General features: G+C 43.2%; 1 protein-coding gene across 2 annotated transcripts in view; it reads left to right on the top strand.

The window, feature by feature from the left end:
* The window catches only part of COL5A1 (collagen type V alpha 1 chain), a 287,140-nt gene that overhangs the window by 68,518 nt on the left and 199,834 nt on the right, over positions 1-18,788 (top strand). For both annotated transcript variants that reach the window (XM_077468431.1, XM_077468424.1), the window contains exons 3-4: positions 2,816-3,029; positions 8,213-8,375. In XM_077468431.1, coding sequence (XP_077324557.1) covers positions 2,816-3,029; positions 8,213-8,375 — 377 coding nt within the window. The remainder of the gene's footprint in view (positions 1-2,815; positions 3,030-8,212; positions 8,376-18,788) is intronic.

Here is an 18,788-nt window from a genome sequence, read left to right as displayed (position 1 = left end):
AAAAGAATGTGCATATCAGGCTGGTATAGATATCTTTTGGAGACACTAATGGCAAGAACTCCGTGTTGAGTTCCTGGGTCTGTCACTTTCTGTGCCCATTTTCAAGGGTTCCTACCATCCCTGCCGGATTTTTTATTTTATATTCTGGATAATTTAGCATGAGGAATAGGAATGCCCTAAGGCAGTGGTCTCCAAACTGCTGCTCAGAGGCCAGATGCGTCTATTTGCTTGCTTTTACCTGGTCCTTGGGCCAATATTGTCCTCAAGCCATATCAATAATGGGGCATTACCCCCCCCAATACCAATGAAGGGGCACAATTCCTCCCACTGACACCAACAATGGGGCACAATTGCTCTCACTGACACCAGCAACCGGGCGCTAGTCCTCCTCTTGACGCCAAAGACGGGGCATTGTTTATTCCACGGAGGTTGGAATTTTTTTTTTTTTTACATCCAGTGGCCACAGTCTGGCCCCCCTTAAGTCTGAAGAGCAGTAAACTGGCACTTTATTTCGAAAGATTGGAGACCTCTGCCCTAAGGCCTTGTGAACAGGAACATAAAGAACAACCATTTGGCTTTCCAAACACTTTGGCGAGCTAATGCCTGTTCTTTCATTTAAATAAACAAAAAACATGTCTTAGTTGCTTGTAAGGCATTCGGGAAGGTTGTGCCTTCAAAAAAAAATACTGTTTAGTAAAGCATTCTAAAAGCTTCAGGCAACACTTTAAAAACTCCTCCTAAAGGCCTTAAAATTTGCATTAACACCGTATGCACGGATGTTTTTGGCTTTTTATCTTTCAGTATCCATGTAAACTTAAGGTAGAACTATAGGTAAAACTTTTTTTTCATTTTGGATAGCGTAAAGGAGGGCCATCCCTGTGAGTTTATTTTTCTTCTGTGTCCCAATGGGGAGATTTCCCTTCACTTCCTGTCCCATAGCCAAAACCGGAAGTGAGAGAAAATCCCTGCAAATTAGGGGAATTTCTTTGGAGACCACCAGGTTACCAGAACACGTATCTCTATTGGAAAATGTCCCCTCTATTACTTTTCTGGGGACAACCCAGAATTTTATTTTATTTTCACTTTCGATGATAATGGTAAACAGGACACATAGGGTTAATCTCTCTAACAGGGACACAGACAGCAATAAAAACTGATAGGTGTTCTAATCCCTCTTCCAAAAAAAATATATATATATTTTTCCCTTAGTTATACTTTAACTTAAGGCAGGCAAGAACTCAAAAATGAGTAAAGAAGGGATAATAATCGGATTTAGTATTGGTCGAATTACTAGGAGACACCGATTTTAGCACCACATCCCAGAATGAAATAATCAAGTATAAGTAGAGGAGGGACTTGGGATTATAACGGTGCTTAACTAGACACAATGAGTAAGTATATATCCATATTAAAATGTATTATTTATTGAAATTACAGTATTGAACAAACGCTTAAAATTTCTGAGGTAGTTACAAAGAAGTTTTTTTAGCAACTGAGGTCCGAGTAATTCATATCTGAGACATTCATTGCACATTGTCCCGACATGTTTCGCCGATAGCTTCCTCAGGGGATGTGCAAGCCTCAGCCAAACCCCCAATGGAAACAGAACCTCAGCTAGATGTGTAAGATCTGCCAATCAAGACCTCAAATAGCATGTTCGTCACAAAGAGTCATAGAGAGAGAGGCAAAGGTCAGGTTAAAGACGAAAAGGATGAGCTTAAACAAGTGAATCGCTTATCAAAGCCAATGAATGCGAACCAGATAGGTTGAGCAAGTGAAGTATTGACCAGCAAAAATGCAGACCCTCCGGTTATGGCCGTGGCTTTGATAAGTGATTCACTTGTTAAAGCTCATCCTTTTCGGTTTTTAACCTGACCTTTGTCTCTCTCTATGACTCTGAAATTTTAAGTGTTTGTTCAATACTGTACTTTCAATAATAAACCTTTGTATTGTGGTTTGGATATTTCAACGAGGCGGGCATTAAACGTATAGGTTTTCTGTTGGAGAGAAAACAGGCGAGACTCCCCGCAATGGATAAAGAGATTAGAGATCTTAAGGACAAATTAACACCTTCCAGCGGGACTTCGGAGTACGATTCACTCTCCACCAACCTGAAAACCCTAAATAATAATTTTAATATGGATATATACTTACTCATTGTGTCTAGTTAAGCACCGTTAAAATCCCAAGTCCCTCCTCTACTTATAAGGGATAATAATCATTTTTGTGTGAATTAGCCCTTCTAGTCATTACCCCTAATTGTGTAAATCTTTGGTTTTTAGACCTGCTGGTTGTGAATACCATGGCACAGCTCTGCAAATTTGCTTCTTTTTTTTTTTCACAAAATAACTGTACGCGCAGAGATCAGTCTGACATCATGAAAGATTAGAGCAAATAAACAGAATCTAAGAATGTGTAGGCAGGTCTCTGGTATGAAGTATTCAAACACTTAGTAATAGTAATCTGCATTATTCAGGCAGGAACATTATTAGTGCAACTTTGTACTTATACTGTGTGTGTGTGTGTGCAGCAATATGCTATTTTATCTACCATAGGCTTTGGATTTTGTCCTATCTAGGTCTAGTCCTGAGAATGACACAGTCCTGCCAAAGAGCACCACCTACTGACCAGATTTTGTTCTACCGCAGCCTAGCAAGGTGTAGTCATCTCCATGCCTGCAGCCTGGAAAGTGAACAAATAAAGTAGCTGTTCACCCCTCATAGCACATAGTAATGACATTTTACAGAACTTGCTTATATTCTTGAAATTTATTGTTTTTTGTTTTTTTTTTCCTTTTTTTCTTTTTTCTCTGCAGATACCCCATTCCCACAAGATTTCTCCATTCTGACAACTGTGAAACCCAAAAAGGGAAGCCAGTCATTCCTTATGTCCATTTACAATGAGCATGGCATCCAGCAGGTTGGCATGGAGCTGGGCAGATCACCCGTCTTTCTGTTTGAGGATCACTTGGGAAATCCACTCCCTGAGGATTACCCCCTCTTCAGTGGCATTAATCTCTCTGACGGCAAGTAAGTGCTTCTCATTGCAACTATCTGCTGCCCGGAGGCACAGAATGCCGACCCTGCTAAGCAAACAGGGACTGATAATTTTAAAACGTGTGTATAAAGGCACACATACACATAAGATGATCTTCCAATGTGGTTTGGGGACGACCTGTCTGTGGCACTCTGTATAGTGTGCAGACTCGCTGTGCAGTAAATCTTGAAAAATGCTGGTAAATTTCTCTGATAACTATCATTTTACTTAATGAAAACACTTGTACTAGTCCCCTCCCTGTAAAAGAGCACAAAGCCCTAAAGCAGAACTTAAAGTGGTTCTAAAGTTAAACATTTTTTTTTTTTTTACCTTAATGCATCCCCTGCATTAAGCCCCATACACACTATCAGTTTTTTCTGCTGAGTTTTTCCTTCAGGTTTACCAAAACCATATAATATGAGGTCAAACCTTAGGAGTTTCAATTTGTATGCAATCAGCCAGACCCTTCTACTACATGGTTTTGGTAAACCTGAAGGAAAAACTCAGCAGAAAAACTGATAGTGTGTATGGGGCATAAGGGTAAAAAAAATGTATCACCACTTGTTATGCCCCCCAGACCGTTGTCTCCTCTCATGATCCAGCACTGTCCCAACTGCAGCGCCTCTCTCATCACTTCTTTCTCTCACAGGAGTCATAGGCTCCTGCTGCTGTCATTCAAATTCTGTGTGGAGGGGGCATGGCCAAGCCACACTGTGTGTGTCAATGGACGCACACAGCTTAGTTTGGGATCACGCTCACATGGCTTGCTGAGGGGGCACCCAGAGAAGAGAAGAGGACGGTGCCAGCAGAGGAGGTAAGAGGCAGCTCTGTGCACTACCACTGCACAGAGCAGGTAAGTATACCCTCAGTGTTATTTTAACCCCCAAAAAAAATTGGCTTTACAGTCACTTTAATTTTATCTGAGTACTACAAACTAAAAATGTTATTTAATTCATGTTCGATAGTCAAAGAAATCTCACCCATCTATTTATGTCTCTGTGCTTTATTTTGTTGAAAAATCATATTGAAAAAACGCTCCCCTAGCATTCCTAGCTGTGGCCATTTCGAGTAAGGGCAGATGATTCATGTAGCGTTTACTCCCTAAAATTCACCTGCCTTTAGGTTAGGCAGGCCCCTCCCGCCGCCTGTCAGAATGATCAAGCGGCTGAACTGCTGCAATGATTGTTCTTACTGTGCAGGGAATCACCGTCCGAAAAAAGATGATATCTGGATGATGCCTGTAGCTGCAGGCATCATTCAGATATCCCCGCTCAAATTCCAGGATGTCATATGATGGCCTATGGGCGGGAAGTGGTTAATATTAATGCTCACAAGTCTGTAATGCTTGAGTTTAGTCTTTGGGCCTTTGCCCCTGATATATGGCTGTTAGTTTGGTCTGCACACTCTGTGCATGAGTAATTGGATCTTTTTGTGGCATTTATCGCCTGAGGACAGTGACATTATCTGTACCTGAGATTGGATAGCAGATTTCTTCAGCTTTGACAGTTTGCAAAATATTCTACCACTGAGGACAGCCTGACCTATCACCCCAGATAGAATTTCAGCTGAACAAAGGTACAGGTCACGGTGTTGATTATGCCGCCATTTGCCCTGCAGTTATGTTCATGTTTTCTATTGTTATGGTCCATCACAAAACTATGAAGTTGGGGAATGAAAAAGGCAGGTATGAAATACATACAAGACACACGGACTGCCTGCATGGGGCATTAGTTATTCAACAAAGTGTGTAACTTCTGATTAAAGTGGAACTCGATGAGATAGCCAATTCATGTTAAGTGCATGTATTCTAAGCAATGTGTAGGCGTAACACAATTTATTACCTCTCACAGAGTTCATAGTGCTCCCCCTGACAATGCCTTCATCTCAGGGGCGGACTGACAACTCATGGGGCCCCCGGGCAATAGGAGATTATGGGGCCCCGGTGCAATAGGAGAAGTTTATGGGGCCCCGGGCAATAGGAGATTATGAGGCCCCCAGGCAATAGATTATGGGGCCGCACAGTATACACACATACAGTATACACATGCAGACACACAATATACACACACAGAATACACATACACACACTGAAAAGGTACTGGAGAGGTGGGGCAGCTATAATCTTGGGATTTAAAAAAAAAACACAGATTTTTACATACTGTCCCTGGTTTTATTGAGGCTGGCAACCCTGATGGGGCCCCTTAGTGGCATGGGACCCTCGGGCAGTGCCCGAATGCCCTAATGGTCAGTCCGCCCCTGCTTCATCTGTTTTTCTCTTCAGAAAAGTCATCTTTGTTCAGACATTATCCATGGTTCAGGGTCTACCTCCCGGGACTGAGATGCCTGCTCAGAGATGACACACAGTCATGTAAATACTCTGTGCAATTCTTGAATGTATGCCACAGATCAGACTCTGCTGCAGCATCCCACTGGGGAGACTAAGGAAATGCAGCCTTCTCTCTGCAGCAAACTAATGACCTCATTCTCAGGCTAAATGAAGTCACTTGTATGGAGCTCAGCAGCCAGTTTTTAATGATACTAGGTGGAGCTTTTCTGAAAAGTTATATTGTTACTGCATATTGCAAATATTTGGAGTTTACATTGGCAGACAAATTCAACAAATACTTGTCTCCATACAATTAGTAGGTAATTGTATGTGCAACAATCATAAATTATCGACATGGTAAATTATAACACACAGGAGAATTTTCAACTTTCCCGAAGCTGGGCTTTAAACTGCCTAAGAAAATTGGAAAAATAATAAAGGAGTTTCTGCAAAGGTGCCAGGAAGTAATATATACAAAGAAAAAAATCCCTAGTACTAGTACAGGAGATGGCAGGACTGCCATCTAGTAAAGACCTGGAGGAGTATCTGGGTACATTAGGGGTAAATAATTGGAACAGAACTGGAGATTTATCTTGGTAGTTTGCCAATAAATTATTGCAGGGTTATCTGGGTAGTGGGGGAGGGGGGGATAGTTTGTTGGGCCAAAACTGGAAGAGGTGGCAGGGTATTTTGGGGGTAATCCATCTGTGGAGAATTGGAGGGATGTCTCTGTACCTTTGAGGTAAATCCATGGACAAGAAATGGAAGGGTATCTGGTTACTTGGAGTGGCAAATCATTCATCAGTCGGATTTGGAATTGTATCGGAGCTATTAAAATGACAATTGTTTTAGTGGATTGGTTTTATTTGTAAATAGTAAAGTATAGGCACTCACAGGATGGTTGTTTTAGGTCCAACAAAACACTCTCCCTATCCTCCTTGAGAGCCAGTTCACACAGGGGCGGTCCGTCAGGCGACTTAGCCGCCTGACAAGTCACGTTCCGCTCTGTGCAATGGAACCGTTCTAATTGGAGCGACTCAAGTCGCTCCGACTTAGAAAAAGGTTCCTGTACGACTTTTGGGGCGACTTGCATTGACTTCTATACAGAAGTCATTTTAAAATGAATAAGAAATATAAGAGGAAGAGAAGTATAATTTTATAATTAATGAGGGCTATGCATCCAACTCACGTCTGCACTCACACACCATAATTTATTATGACTCTGTGTACTATATGCATTAATTGTCATTTCTGCTTTTTTCAAATGTTAAGATCTATCGTATTGTGATACATTTTTATACATTGTATGTTTATTTAAGATCCACCTTATAGAGGCTTGATGCCCAAAATGTTTCATGGTGGATTATTGATTATGAAATATGAATAAATGTAATTTTCTAGTCGCTTGACCAACTTTTTTACTTGCTGTGTGCTTCATCTAAAGTCCCACCCTCTTCCCTTCTCCCCCTTCCCCCCCCATTTTTAATATATATATATATATATATATATACACACACACACACACATGCATACATACACACACAAAGTGTATGTGTATATATTATATATATTACAGATTACACATACCGTATATACTCGAGTATAGGCCGACCCGAGTATAAGCCGAGGCCCCCAATTTACCCCAAAAAAACTGGGAAACTTATTGACTCGTGTATAAGCCGAGGGTGAGACATCCCTGTGTCCCGTCCATCCCTGTGTCCATTCCTGTGTCCCATCTGTCCCTGTGTCCCGTCCGTCCCTGTGTCCATCCCTGTGTCCCGTCCGTCCCTGTGTCCCGTCCGTCCCTGTGTCCCGTCCGTCCCTGTGTCCCGTCCGTCCCTGTGTCCCGTCCGTCCCTGTGTCCATCCCTGTGTCCCGTCCGTCCCTGTGTCCCGTCCGCCGCTGTGCTGTCCGTCCATCCCTGCCTACCTGTGTCAATCTGCAGCCTCTGTGTACCACGCTCTCCTCCTGGCAGACGGCGGCTATTCCTCTGTTCAAAAGCCGTGCCTCCCTCTCTGTGATAGGCGGAACACTCAATTTCCCAGCAGTCAGTGTTCCGCCTATCACGGACATCCGCTCATTCTCATACTATGGACGAGGATGTCCGTGATAGGCGGAACACTGACTGCTGGGAAATTGAGTGTTCCGCCTATCACAGAGAGGGAGGCGCGGCTTTTGAACAGAGGAATGGCCGCCGTCTGTCTGCTCGACACGCTGATCGGGCAGGCAGACGGCGATGACTCGAGTATAAGCCGAGGGGGGCACTTTCAGCCTCAAAAAAGAGGCTGAAAATCTCGGCCTATACTCGAGTATATACGGTACACCAAAATATGGACCATATACAATAAAGATATTACTAACTGAAAAAATATTTTTGGAACTCAATAATGAATTCTTTCCAATTGGACCTGCAAGACATTGCTGTGCCCAGTTCCTGGGTCTGCACACCTGTAGAGCCCATTGACAGCAGTCCTACAATCCTTGTTTTATTTAGTTTAGTTAGTTAGTTTATATCTCATATTTTATAATAAGGAGATTGTAAAAGGAAGATCTGCCAAATGGAAACAAGGTAAGTCGGGATACTCAAATCTCCCAAGTGGCCAGGAACAGAGCCAGGAATTATGGCAAGGAGATCGTACTGTTAGAGTATTTGAGACAAATACGATGGCAGGGTCTGACCATATTTTATGCTCCCTCCACCTATAACTAAGATGTCATTTTTGGGTGGACTGACCCTGTGAACTATCACTTCCAGACAGGTTTGTTAGATTTGTGAGCTGTAAGCTTTTCTGTATTTTTCTGGGCCAGTTGTATCTGCCAACGTCTCTAACCCTGCTCCATTACCCGCAGGTGGCATCGGATAGGAATCAGTGTCCACAAGAAGCAGGTGACACTCTTTGTGGACTGTAAGAAGCGGGCACAGAAACACCTGGAGCGCAGCGAGCACTCAATTGTGGACACCAATGGCATTGTTGTGTTCGGCACCAGGATTCTAGACGAAGACGTCTTTGAGGTGAGAAGCAGCCAGTTCGCCTGATAGATTTTCCAGTCTGTTTATGTTCCTTTTAGAACAAGCTGATTTTGGCTCTGCGAATGACTTGGACATGTCCTGTTGGAGGGAAAATGGGATTTCCTCTCACATGGAGCCAAAATGTGCCTCATTTTCCAGGTAATATGGAGCTGAGCCTGCAGTGGATAAATGTGAATGCGTTTTCTTTTACAAGATAAATGTGCAGAATTGACGGAGAGGCCTTTGCCTTTCTTCAGTCCGCTGTAGGAATTGGTGATTTCATCAGACAGGAGACGTTTTGTTTTTTTGTTATAAGGGAGTGATCGAATTCCCAAACAGACGAGTGACCATCTACAGTATCTCACAAAAGTCAGTACACCCCCTCACATTTTTGTGAATATTTTATTATATCTTTTCATGTGACAACGCTGAAGAAACTTCACTTTGCTACAATGTAAAGTAGCGAGTGTACAGCTATTTTTATATATATATGCGGTATATCCCAAAAGTGAGTACACCCTTCACATTTTTGTAAATATTTTTATGTTCTTTTCATGTGACAACACTGAAGAAATGACACTTTGCTACAATGTAAAGTAGTGAGTGTACAGCTTGTATAACAGTGTAAATTTTCTGTCCCATCAAAATAACTCAACATACAGCCATTCATGTCTAAACCGCTGGCAACAAAAATTAGCTATTGCACTCTTCTTGTTTGCAGGACTCAATAGCTCAAGTTGAAATGTGCACACACAACTGTGCAGTGAGTCCTCCACTTCTGTTTATAGAAGGCGCTGTCTAAAGTTTCAGTTAGAGAGAGACAGTCTGAACGCAAACGGCTTCTACTGTACTCTCTCCTTAGCAAACCTCCCTATGCCTTTTGCATGAGACAGGGCCGTCTTTAATAAAGATTGGACCCTGGGCAAAAATTTTCTTGGGGGCCCCCCCCGCATGCAATTTCCCTCTCCACCTACTCTGAGACATACAATAAATAGCAGCTAGACTTAAAATCAGTTTTCTGTATCAGATCAGGCAGCAATTGCGATTGGTTGCCAGCAGTTACAGCGTATCATTACTGCTTACTGACTAGTTGCTAGAGGTTACAGCACACGTTACGGCTCACTGATTAATTGCTAGAGGTTACAGCACATCACCTCCTCACAGCAGGGGAGCATGATATACATAGGAATGCCGCCTTTATTTACATATCAATGCCGCCAGCCGCAGCTATTTACTTCGTATTGTCGCCCCTATTTACATACTAATGCCGGTTATTTACATGTAAACACAGGGTCTGCAGGTGAGTCATCTGCACACAACAATAGGGCAGACCTGGGCAGCATTAGTACCAGCACTTCACACTGAGATATCAGGACACAGCACAGGAATAAAACTTCAAGGGACAAGGGAATTTAAACCTGGATAGTTGGCAAGTATGAGGCAGCTGTTTTGGGCCCCACAACAATGACAGGGCCCAGGGCAGCTGCCCCTTTTACCCTGCCTTAAAGACGGCCCTGGCATGAGATGTGCTGCATTGAGCATAATATCATACAAGGAGTGGGCACAGTGTGTGAGGGTATTGACTGAATGGATCCAGTTGCTGGCACAATGAAAGGCACTAAAAGTGGCAGTTTCAGCGTAAGAAAATCAGCTCCACCATTGCCCAGAAGTGTCTGTTCTCGTCACACTGTTGCTCTCTGGATGTCCCAATCATTGCATTGTATTTCCCATACATGAACACACATCTGGTCTTAGAATGGACACCATTTCCCAATGTTATCTGTGGTTGAAGTGAGCACGATTGGTCGCGCTTGGGTTTTCAGAGGCAGTAACACATGGAAGTTGTCTCTTCAGCCTTGAGATGATCTCTGACAGCCTGGGCAGTGTGCCAAAACTCAGTGGAAAACCCAGAGACGGCCGCAGATATCCCCAGGTGGAATTCTGACTCACCACCTCAGCTGATGATTAAGAAGACTTGCATTCCCAGTCTTTAATCCGGACGTTTCCCCAGGGCTCTACTAACAACAATTCCTGACTGCAGCACTGTACCGGACACTGCCATTAGTGTACACCTTCATTTCCTCACTCCCAGGGAGATGTTTTATTCAGTCTGTGATGACAAAGGATTGAAAAAAAAAGTATCTTTCCTTTGCTGCATTCAGATGTATTAAAGGGAAAGTGCTAACAACACTGATATTTCAGTCTTGAAAGGTTGTTGGTTGTAACTATGTAAAGAAAAAAAAGATAAAGCAAAGGCACAAGTCTAAAATGAATAAGGGCCAGTTTACATCAGTGCATCTGAGTTTTAGCTCAGCTGTAAAACTCAGATCAACGAAAGGATATCTGAAAATCAATCATTTTTCCAATGTGTCCTAATCACACCATAATATTGCATTGCGCTAAAATGCAAACTGTATGTCAACAGACATCAAAATGTATGTCGACGGATGTCGGCGCACTTTAAAACGTGTCTTGAAACGTTTCCCCTGCATCTTCTCGGCATCACGGCAGCCGTGTGTCTTCTCCCTTCTCCTCATCCTAGGCCAATAGGATCGCTTCTCCTTTCAGCCAATCGGGAAACGGGTCTCAGGACCCGCTTCCTGATTGGCTGGGAGGAGAACGAGTGTGACAATAGTGAATATTCATTCGATATTGTCACCCAACTGGGTGGGCTCAGGGCGTAGTGGTGCTCTGCACCCTGGAGCCCACCCTTTTTTGAAGCCTATTACCACTCTCAGGGCTGGATTAACGTAGGGGCTATTGGAGCTGCATCTCCAGGCCCCTACCTTAATATAGGCCCAGCCACCCAAAAAGAACACACTGCTCATGAAAAGCAATGGGCCAACAGAGTTCTCCCCTGACGGGCCCTGCATTATGCATGCACCGTCTGGGCAGGGTGGTGGGATTGATAATGGGCACCGCATGAGCAGTCCTAACGGAAGCCTGGGGCACGCCAATGCAGGGATCTTGCAGAAATCTGGGGCTTCCATAGTGTTAGGCCTGCTCGGCTGCACTTTTTCAGCTCAGAGTGCATGCCAATGCACGGCCCTTATGGCAACCTGGCAAATCAAATGCCAGGCTTCCCTTGTTTGCATGTGCCCTTTAGAGTTTGGGCTCATGCCAACACAGGCTCTTAGAAACACAGAAGGGTGCCCCCTAAAAGGCCCACCAAAATCCTCAGCACCAAGCACATGATGCTCTTAATCCGGCCCTGACCACTCTGTTGAAGGATGTGCCAGCTTGCACTTACAGTGGCATGAAGAAAGTTGTTGCAGGGGGCTTGGCTATTAGCATTGTATCTGCTGATTCACAAGCTGTAACCTGTCAGGCAGCATCCATCTACACTTAGTTCTCCCACTGCTTTCTGGATTGACAGCACTGTCTCTGCTGCAAAAAGCCCTTCCACTGTGATCTGTAGTGTCTGGGAGGGGCAGCCTATGAGACACAAATAAAAGAGGATTTGGCTCACTCTGGGAAGGTAAAAGAAGATTTTTTTTTTTTTTAGTTTACTTTATGGAAGCTTTGCATCACATAGTAAATGGAGGTTGGTATTTGTTTAGACTGTGATACTTTTAGTTGCACTTTAAAGGCCATGGTCTTTGTGAACGGAGGTTAGCTGGGACAGAGTCCTTTTAGCACATACTGGCTCTATAGATTGAAGCCATATAAAAAAGGGACATTTAACATGTAACTGGCTTTTTTTTCCATCAGTGTAAATAATGTAGCAATTGTTTGTGGCACTAGTTAGGTCCACCAGAGACGTTCTTGGCACCAGTCAGTGGAGGTTTCACATGCTGGAAAACTGAGCGGCTTTTATTGCCTGTTCCTGGCACCAAACCAGCAGAAGTCCAGGACGATGGCCTCAGAATTTACAGTTTATAATGTATAGCTTGTCGCCCACCAAACACATACTGGGTGAAAGCAACTCCCTGCACTGTGCTGTATTTACAAGCTTGATGGGCTGCTGCCCTTGCTGGTGTTCTTTGATTCCCCCATCCAGCATTGATACAAGGTTCCCATTTATTAGAAATCTGAGGTTCTCACTAAGGCTGGGTACACATGGCCGAAAATGGACGGTTCCGTGCAATATTTTTTATAATGTCCCAAAACCGTTTATTCCACAATTGATATTCTTCTTTTTAAAGTGCTTCGTGCTCAAAATATGCAAAAGTGCTCCAACAAATCTCATGCTGGGAAGTGCTCCACACAGCCCTCTTGTGCCCTTACTCACCAGAGCAAATGAACCCCCAATTGGTGGGCATGAGGGCCTTACACGCTTAATATTGGGGAAGGGGAGTGTTGAATGGACCTTGTCTCTCTTTCTAGGCGGCCAGAGAAGTATGGTATCTAGCTGTCAGCACTGACATCACTCATAATAATCAGGATAAAAATAGAGGAAGAGAGTTCTAAGCCCTTGTACACACGGTCGGACATTCCGACGGAAAATGTCCGATCGGACCGTGTTGTCGGATAATCCGACCGTGTGTGGGCTCCATCGGACTGTTTCCGTCGGAATATCCGACTGACAACGTTTTAGAGCTGGGCTATAAAACTTTCCGACAACATGATCCGATCGGACTTTGTCCGATTGTGTGTAGAGAATTCCGATCGGACAAAGTGCCACGCATGCTCAGATCAAATTCCTAGACCAAAGCTATTGGCTACTAGCCTGAACGTAGTCCCGTCGTAACGAAATAACGTCATCACGCTACGTAGGATCGGATTTTCCGACAACTTTGTCCGACTGTGTGTATGCAACACACGTTTCGGACAAAATCCATCGGACAAAATCCGACGGATTTGGTTGTCGGAATGTCTGACCGTGTATACAAGGGCTAACACCTACCACTGAGATAATACCACACGGAAAGCATATGAAAAGCCCCCTGATCTCTCTTGATTTGTTGTATGAGAATGGCAACCAGAAACCCAGTTTTGGCTTCCTGCGGGGGGGGGGGGGACACGACAAGGAGCAACATGATTTATAAAACTCACGTCTATAGGGAGCATTAACCAACTCACAGAGAAACCGTAAACTTTGTAGGCTAATCCCCAGTACAACAAAAATCAGCCAATGTCAGTTTATCCAAGTTGTTTTGTCCCTGGGGATCCCATTGGGTTTTATAACTTTTTTTTTTTTTTTTTTTGCATGGTAATGACTCAGTGGATAAAAATGTCAAAGGAAGCTCAAGTTCGCCTAATATGATTTGGTTTGGCGGTGGGAAGCTGGAGAAGGGGGATGGGTGACTTCCATACTCCTTTTTTTTTTTTCTTCTAGCAATCGAGCTCCAGACAGAAAACAGACACATTTGCGGGGTCGGTATTGTGGCGCTCATAGTAATAGAACTCAGCAGTGCAAGCAGCTTCGTTATGGCCCTGGAATGTTCCGTCCGTGGGTTTTGCTCTCTGCATATCCAGCTCTGATTTACATAAGCATGGCACAACGCCAACATGAGTTCATGGAAACTGGGTTGGCACTGAAGTGTACCTGTCATGCACAAAGTTATATGGCCTTACCTAACAACTGACTGACTTATAACTGATAGACAATGAGTGTCTTGCATCAGAAGCTTACAATTTTTCTATCATTGATTAGAAAAAGATAGTACAGTAATTTATGCGGATTTATCACCACTAAAACCAACTTATTTTAAAGCATATGATGACATGCAATTCTTTATTAAATTCCCATCCATCCCTCCCTACACGTCAGCTGAGATTTCAAATCTGACAGTGAGGGGTGCCAGCACTACAGTAGGTGTTGGAAAGAAAAATAAATACGAGAATTGGAGTGGAGGGGAGCAATTGGTAAGGTGAACACATGATGAAGCACACAGAGTTCAGGAGAAGTTGAGTAATGTGACTTTTTAAGGTTAATGTGAGGTTAAGATTCCACTGACATAGCTGCAGATTTGGAGAACTTGTCAAAATAAAATAGCAATGAAGGACGCTGATAGACGCAAGTACTGAATTTTACAGCTAGACAAAGAAAAAAAAAAAACTTTTTCAGTGGAGTTCCTCCTTTATGTTTCTTCCAATATGCAGGTGGGTTTTTGACACATCCAATAGATTTTTGCTCCTGGAACTTCATAAAGAATTTTTAGCAATCATGATTCTATCAGCATTTGTGCTTTATCCATATTTAATTTATTAGAATATTTACAATATTCATATCTGACCTTCAGAGAATTTATGCAATTCAGCAATCCATGCAGTAGTGCGTCTTCATTGTATGGAAAATCGACATTTTTATATTCAGGCAAATTAAGATAACCAAGTAAATAAAAAAAAGAGACAATCGGCGCTCAAATATTTTTGCAAGCTGAACACCCAAATACACAAAACACCTCACTAACACATTAAGATATACAAATGGTGCAGCGCAAATAAAAGTCCAAAGCATTGGTCACATATAATTATGTAGCAGCAGGAAAACGTATAAGCCCTTGTACACACGGTCGGACATTCCGATGGAAAATGTCCAATCGGACTGTGTTGTCGGATAATCCGACCGTGTGGGGGGTCCATCGGGCTGTTTCCGTCGGAATATCCGACCGACAACGTTTTAGAGCTGGGCTATAAAATTTTCCGACAACATGATCCGATCGGACTTTGTCTGATCGTTTGTAGAGAATTCCGATCGGACAAAGTGCCACGCATGCTCAGATCAAATTCCTAGAGCAAAGCTATTGGCTACTAGCCTGAACGTAGTCCCGTCGTAACGAAATGACATCGTCATGTTACGAACGATCGGATTTTCCGGCAACTTTGTCCGACCGTGTGTATGCAACACCAGTTTCAGACAAAATCCGACGGATTTTGTTGTTGGAATGTCCGACTTTGTGTACAAGGGCTAAGGGGAAGACGCCACGTAGTGAAACAGCTCTTTTGTGTGTGACCAATCCTTTCACCAGTAGTAGTAAACTTTTACCAGCTGGGGTGGACCTCTAAGTGCTCAGATGGTCAAACATGCAGATTCACACCCATGGTGTACAGGACCCTCGCTGGTTAGCTTCCCACGTATGGATAGGGAAATCTTCAGTTCCAATCCGCCAACAGTCAGATATGACCAACTTGGGATGTATGCCCAACGCTTTCACTCCAGGTGTATATAGGTAGAGAAAACTCCAAAAAAAACCTCATCCAGAGGATTTTATATATAAAAAGAGGAATGAAAAAAAAAACGATCTAAGTGTAGCTAAAAAGATCGTTTTTATTTGGATTCAAAAATACAAAAGCTGTGGCATAAAATATTATACTGTGATAGTCCACAATTTTCATGTAATAGCTTATACAGTGTCTCTATGTCATTTCTTGTAGCCGCCACAAGATGCCAGTGTGGCAGCGTGTATAGCACCAGAAAGCAGAGCACACTGTAAAAAAAACAAACAGAACAAAAACAGAACTAGACGGCGGGTGACGTCCGCAGCAAGCTCCTCCCCCCTGTACGTACGTTACGTCCTATCAGGACTTTGTCAGCGGGGGGTCCGTACGTACGTTACGTCCTATCAGGACTTCGTCAGCAGTGGGTCCGTACGTACGTTACGTCCTATCAGGACTTCATCAGCGGTGAGTCCCACCCAATGGCGTACCGCTAAGCAGCTCCAAGAGCCACACATGTGCCTGGGTCAGCTGTCTCCGCTTAATGCCAGCCCAAGCCACAATGGAAGACAGGAGAGGAGTCAGAATACAGTAGCCCAGCAGGTAGATTTGTCCATGTGTATTGTACAGTGTGGATGAAGGAATCTCTTGGAAGGAGACTGAACGAAAAAAATCTATCATTGTATGGGCAGCCTAAATGGCTAAGCCCATCTTTTGCAAAAAAAATTAAATAAATAGTAAATGCACTTGTATTTGCAGAAAAAAAAAAGTCACTTATGCTTTACAGGCTCATTTGCCCAAAAAAATTACAGCCCGATTTATGGATTGTTGGTGCAATGTCAGGCTCCTGCAGACTTTCTCCAGCTCTAAGGCTCCATGCACACTGAAGCTCAAAAAAGCTTTTTCTGGACACCAGATTACTGGCAGAAAAAGCGTTTATTAGCGTTAGCGTTTATGGACGTTTTCAATAAAAATACACAGAAGAAACTCCAAAAATCCCACAGTGCATTCCAAACTCCCACAATGCATTGAAAAAATAGAATGCCGAACACTAATTTACGCGTGTTTATGAGCGTTTATGAGCATTTGTCTTTTTTTGGCGGTGAAAAATGGCACTTTGAACGCAAATTTCTGGCGTTTAAAAAAAAAGCACACATGGACACATAGGTTAACACAGAGTGGAGTTTATGGGCTTTTAAAAAAAAAAAAACTCGCAGACTCCAATAAACTGCAGTTTATGAGCTCCAGTGTGCATGGAGCCTTAGACCCAACAGAAATGGACATAGACTATGAGCATTGTAATCATCACACTTGTGTTCCATTGAGAACTACAAGTCCATCTGCTGTGGTGGAATATGGGACTTGTAGTTTATTCATTCACAGATCCCTGTGAATGAATGACACAGCTGTGTCACACATGGCTAACACTTATTTTAAATCGAACAGCTGATGCAGGGGAGAAGAGTTCCCGCATGTTGTCGTGGTGGGGGGCAGCATGTTATATGTTGCACCCTAAATATGAGGTGTAACATGGTCTTAACAATGTTGTTAGCCTTTAATCCTATTCTCCATTTCTGTTTAATACTTGGGCCTTGAGGAATGAGTTCCTGTTTGTACTGGACATGCTGCAAGACCCAGGACACCTGTATGTCTTCATGGGTTGTCATCAACACAGTACTTTATTTGTCCACTATAGACCTTTATATTACTGTCACTCTGTCCATTTCTCTTTAATGCCCAATTCTAACACATTGCACACATTCTTTATGGTGTTGAATGTAAGCTGTTCGTGGACAGATATGTAAACATGGAGGACTTGTGTAATGGATGCACTAAATAAACGAATTACACATTTTTTTCATCTCCATTTGATCTGTGAATTGGGATTGCTGCTAAAACAAATATGCTCTGCCATCACTGCAGGTTCCTTCTTGCCGATCTGCAGAGAGCAACAAACTTTTTTGTGTCAGGGGTGGGTACACCACATGTTAACTGGTCTTTGGAGTTTAGAGATCAAAAGTAGAGCTTATGTAAAGTCTGAGCCTTGTGGTGCACCTATTCGTATGAATTAATTCTAAGTATATCTCGCCTATTTGATTGGAGATTACGGTATTGTATAAGGCCTCATTTATACTTGTGTATGTGGAAGCTGGTGCTCAATACTCTTTTTTTTGTGGGGGCTAACAAACTTGGCCTCCTCACTCGCATTACCCCCAATCCGCTCAATCGTTCGGGAAGGTTAGCCACTTGCACTAAACCCCCCCCCCCATTTACTACATTGCTGGTTTGTTCTCTACAACATTGCCTAAGCCCTTGTACACACGGTCAGACATTCCGACAACAAAATCCGTCGTTTGTGTCGATTGTCGATTGTGTCCGACGGATTTTGTCCGAAACTGGTATTGCATACACACGGTCGGACAAAGTTGTCGGAAAATCCGATCGTTCAGAACATGACGACATTATTTCGTTATGACAGGACTACATTCAGGCTAGTAGCCAATAGCTTTGGTGTAGGAATTTGATCTGAGCATGTGTGGCACTTTGTCCGATCGGAATTCTCTACACACAATCGGACAAGGTCCGATCGGATCGTGTTGTCGGAAAATTTTATAGCCCAGTTCTAAAACTTTGTCGGTCGGATATTCCGACGGAAACAGTCCGATGGAGCCCACACGCGGTCGGATTATCCGACAACATGATCGGACATTTTCCGACCGTGTGTACAAGGGCTAAGACAGTTGTCGCCCTAACATCTGTTCTTTTTCTTCTGGTCACAGCTCTAAACTTTGGGATTCCTACAGGCTCGGGGTACATTTTATTTGCTATATCTAATTTGTGAACTGTGACACACCCTGTTTTATTTGTTTTTTTTTTAGGAAATAGACTGCAAACATAATAATGACATGGCATTGCATTTCTTTCTCTAGGCTTTTTTGTCTTGCTTTTCTTGTATTAGTTAATGTAAAAAGGCTGCTTGTCATGATGTGAGTCATGCGTCCCAAACTGTGTCCTTTCAGCCCCACAGAAGATCTCTGCCCCCCTGATTTCTTCCAGTACTCAATTTTTCCAGAGTAACATTACAGAGAAGATAGTAAGAGGCACGGAACTCCATAGCTGTCAGATGTTCCGTGTCTATCAGCTCGTCCAGGACCTCACAGGTCAGCAGGAACAATGAACCCCATTGAACGACAGCCACAGACCTCTGAAAGGGCCTTAGTGTGACGGAGATGTGGAGAATGAAGTCCCCTGTCTTTCCTCTGTGTCCATCCTAAGGCTCTGACTTACCCATATAATGTCTCTGGGATGGATAGA

The sequence above is a fragment of the Lithobates pipiens genome, unplaced genomic scaffold (genome assembly GCF_037356315.1).
Source record: "Lithobates pipiens isolate NorthernLeopardFrog02 unplaced genomic scaffold, aLitPip1_a1.2 Scaffold_11, whole genome shotgun sequence".
NCBI lineage: Eukaryota > Metazoa > Chordata > Amphibia > Anura > Ranidae > Lithobates > Lithobates pipiens.
The sequence above is the reverse complement of the archived record's forward strand: the minus strand, read 5'-3'. Positions and strand labels throughout refer to the sequence as shown.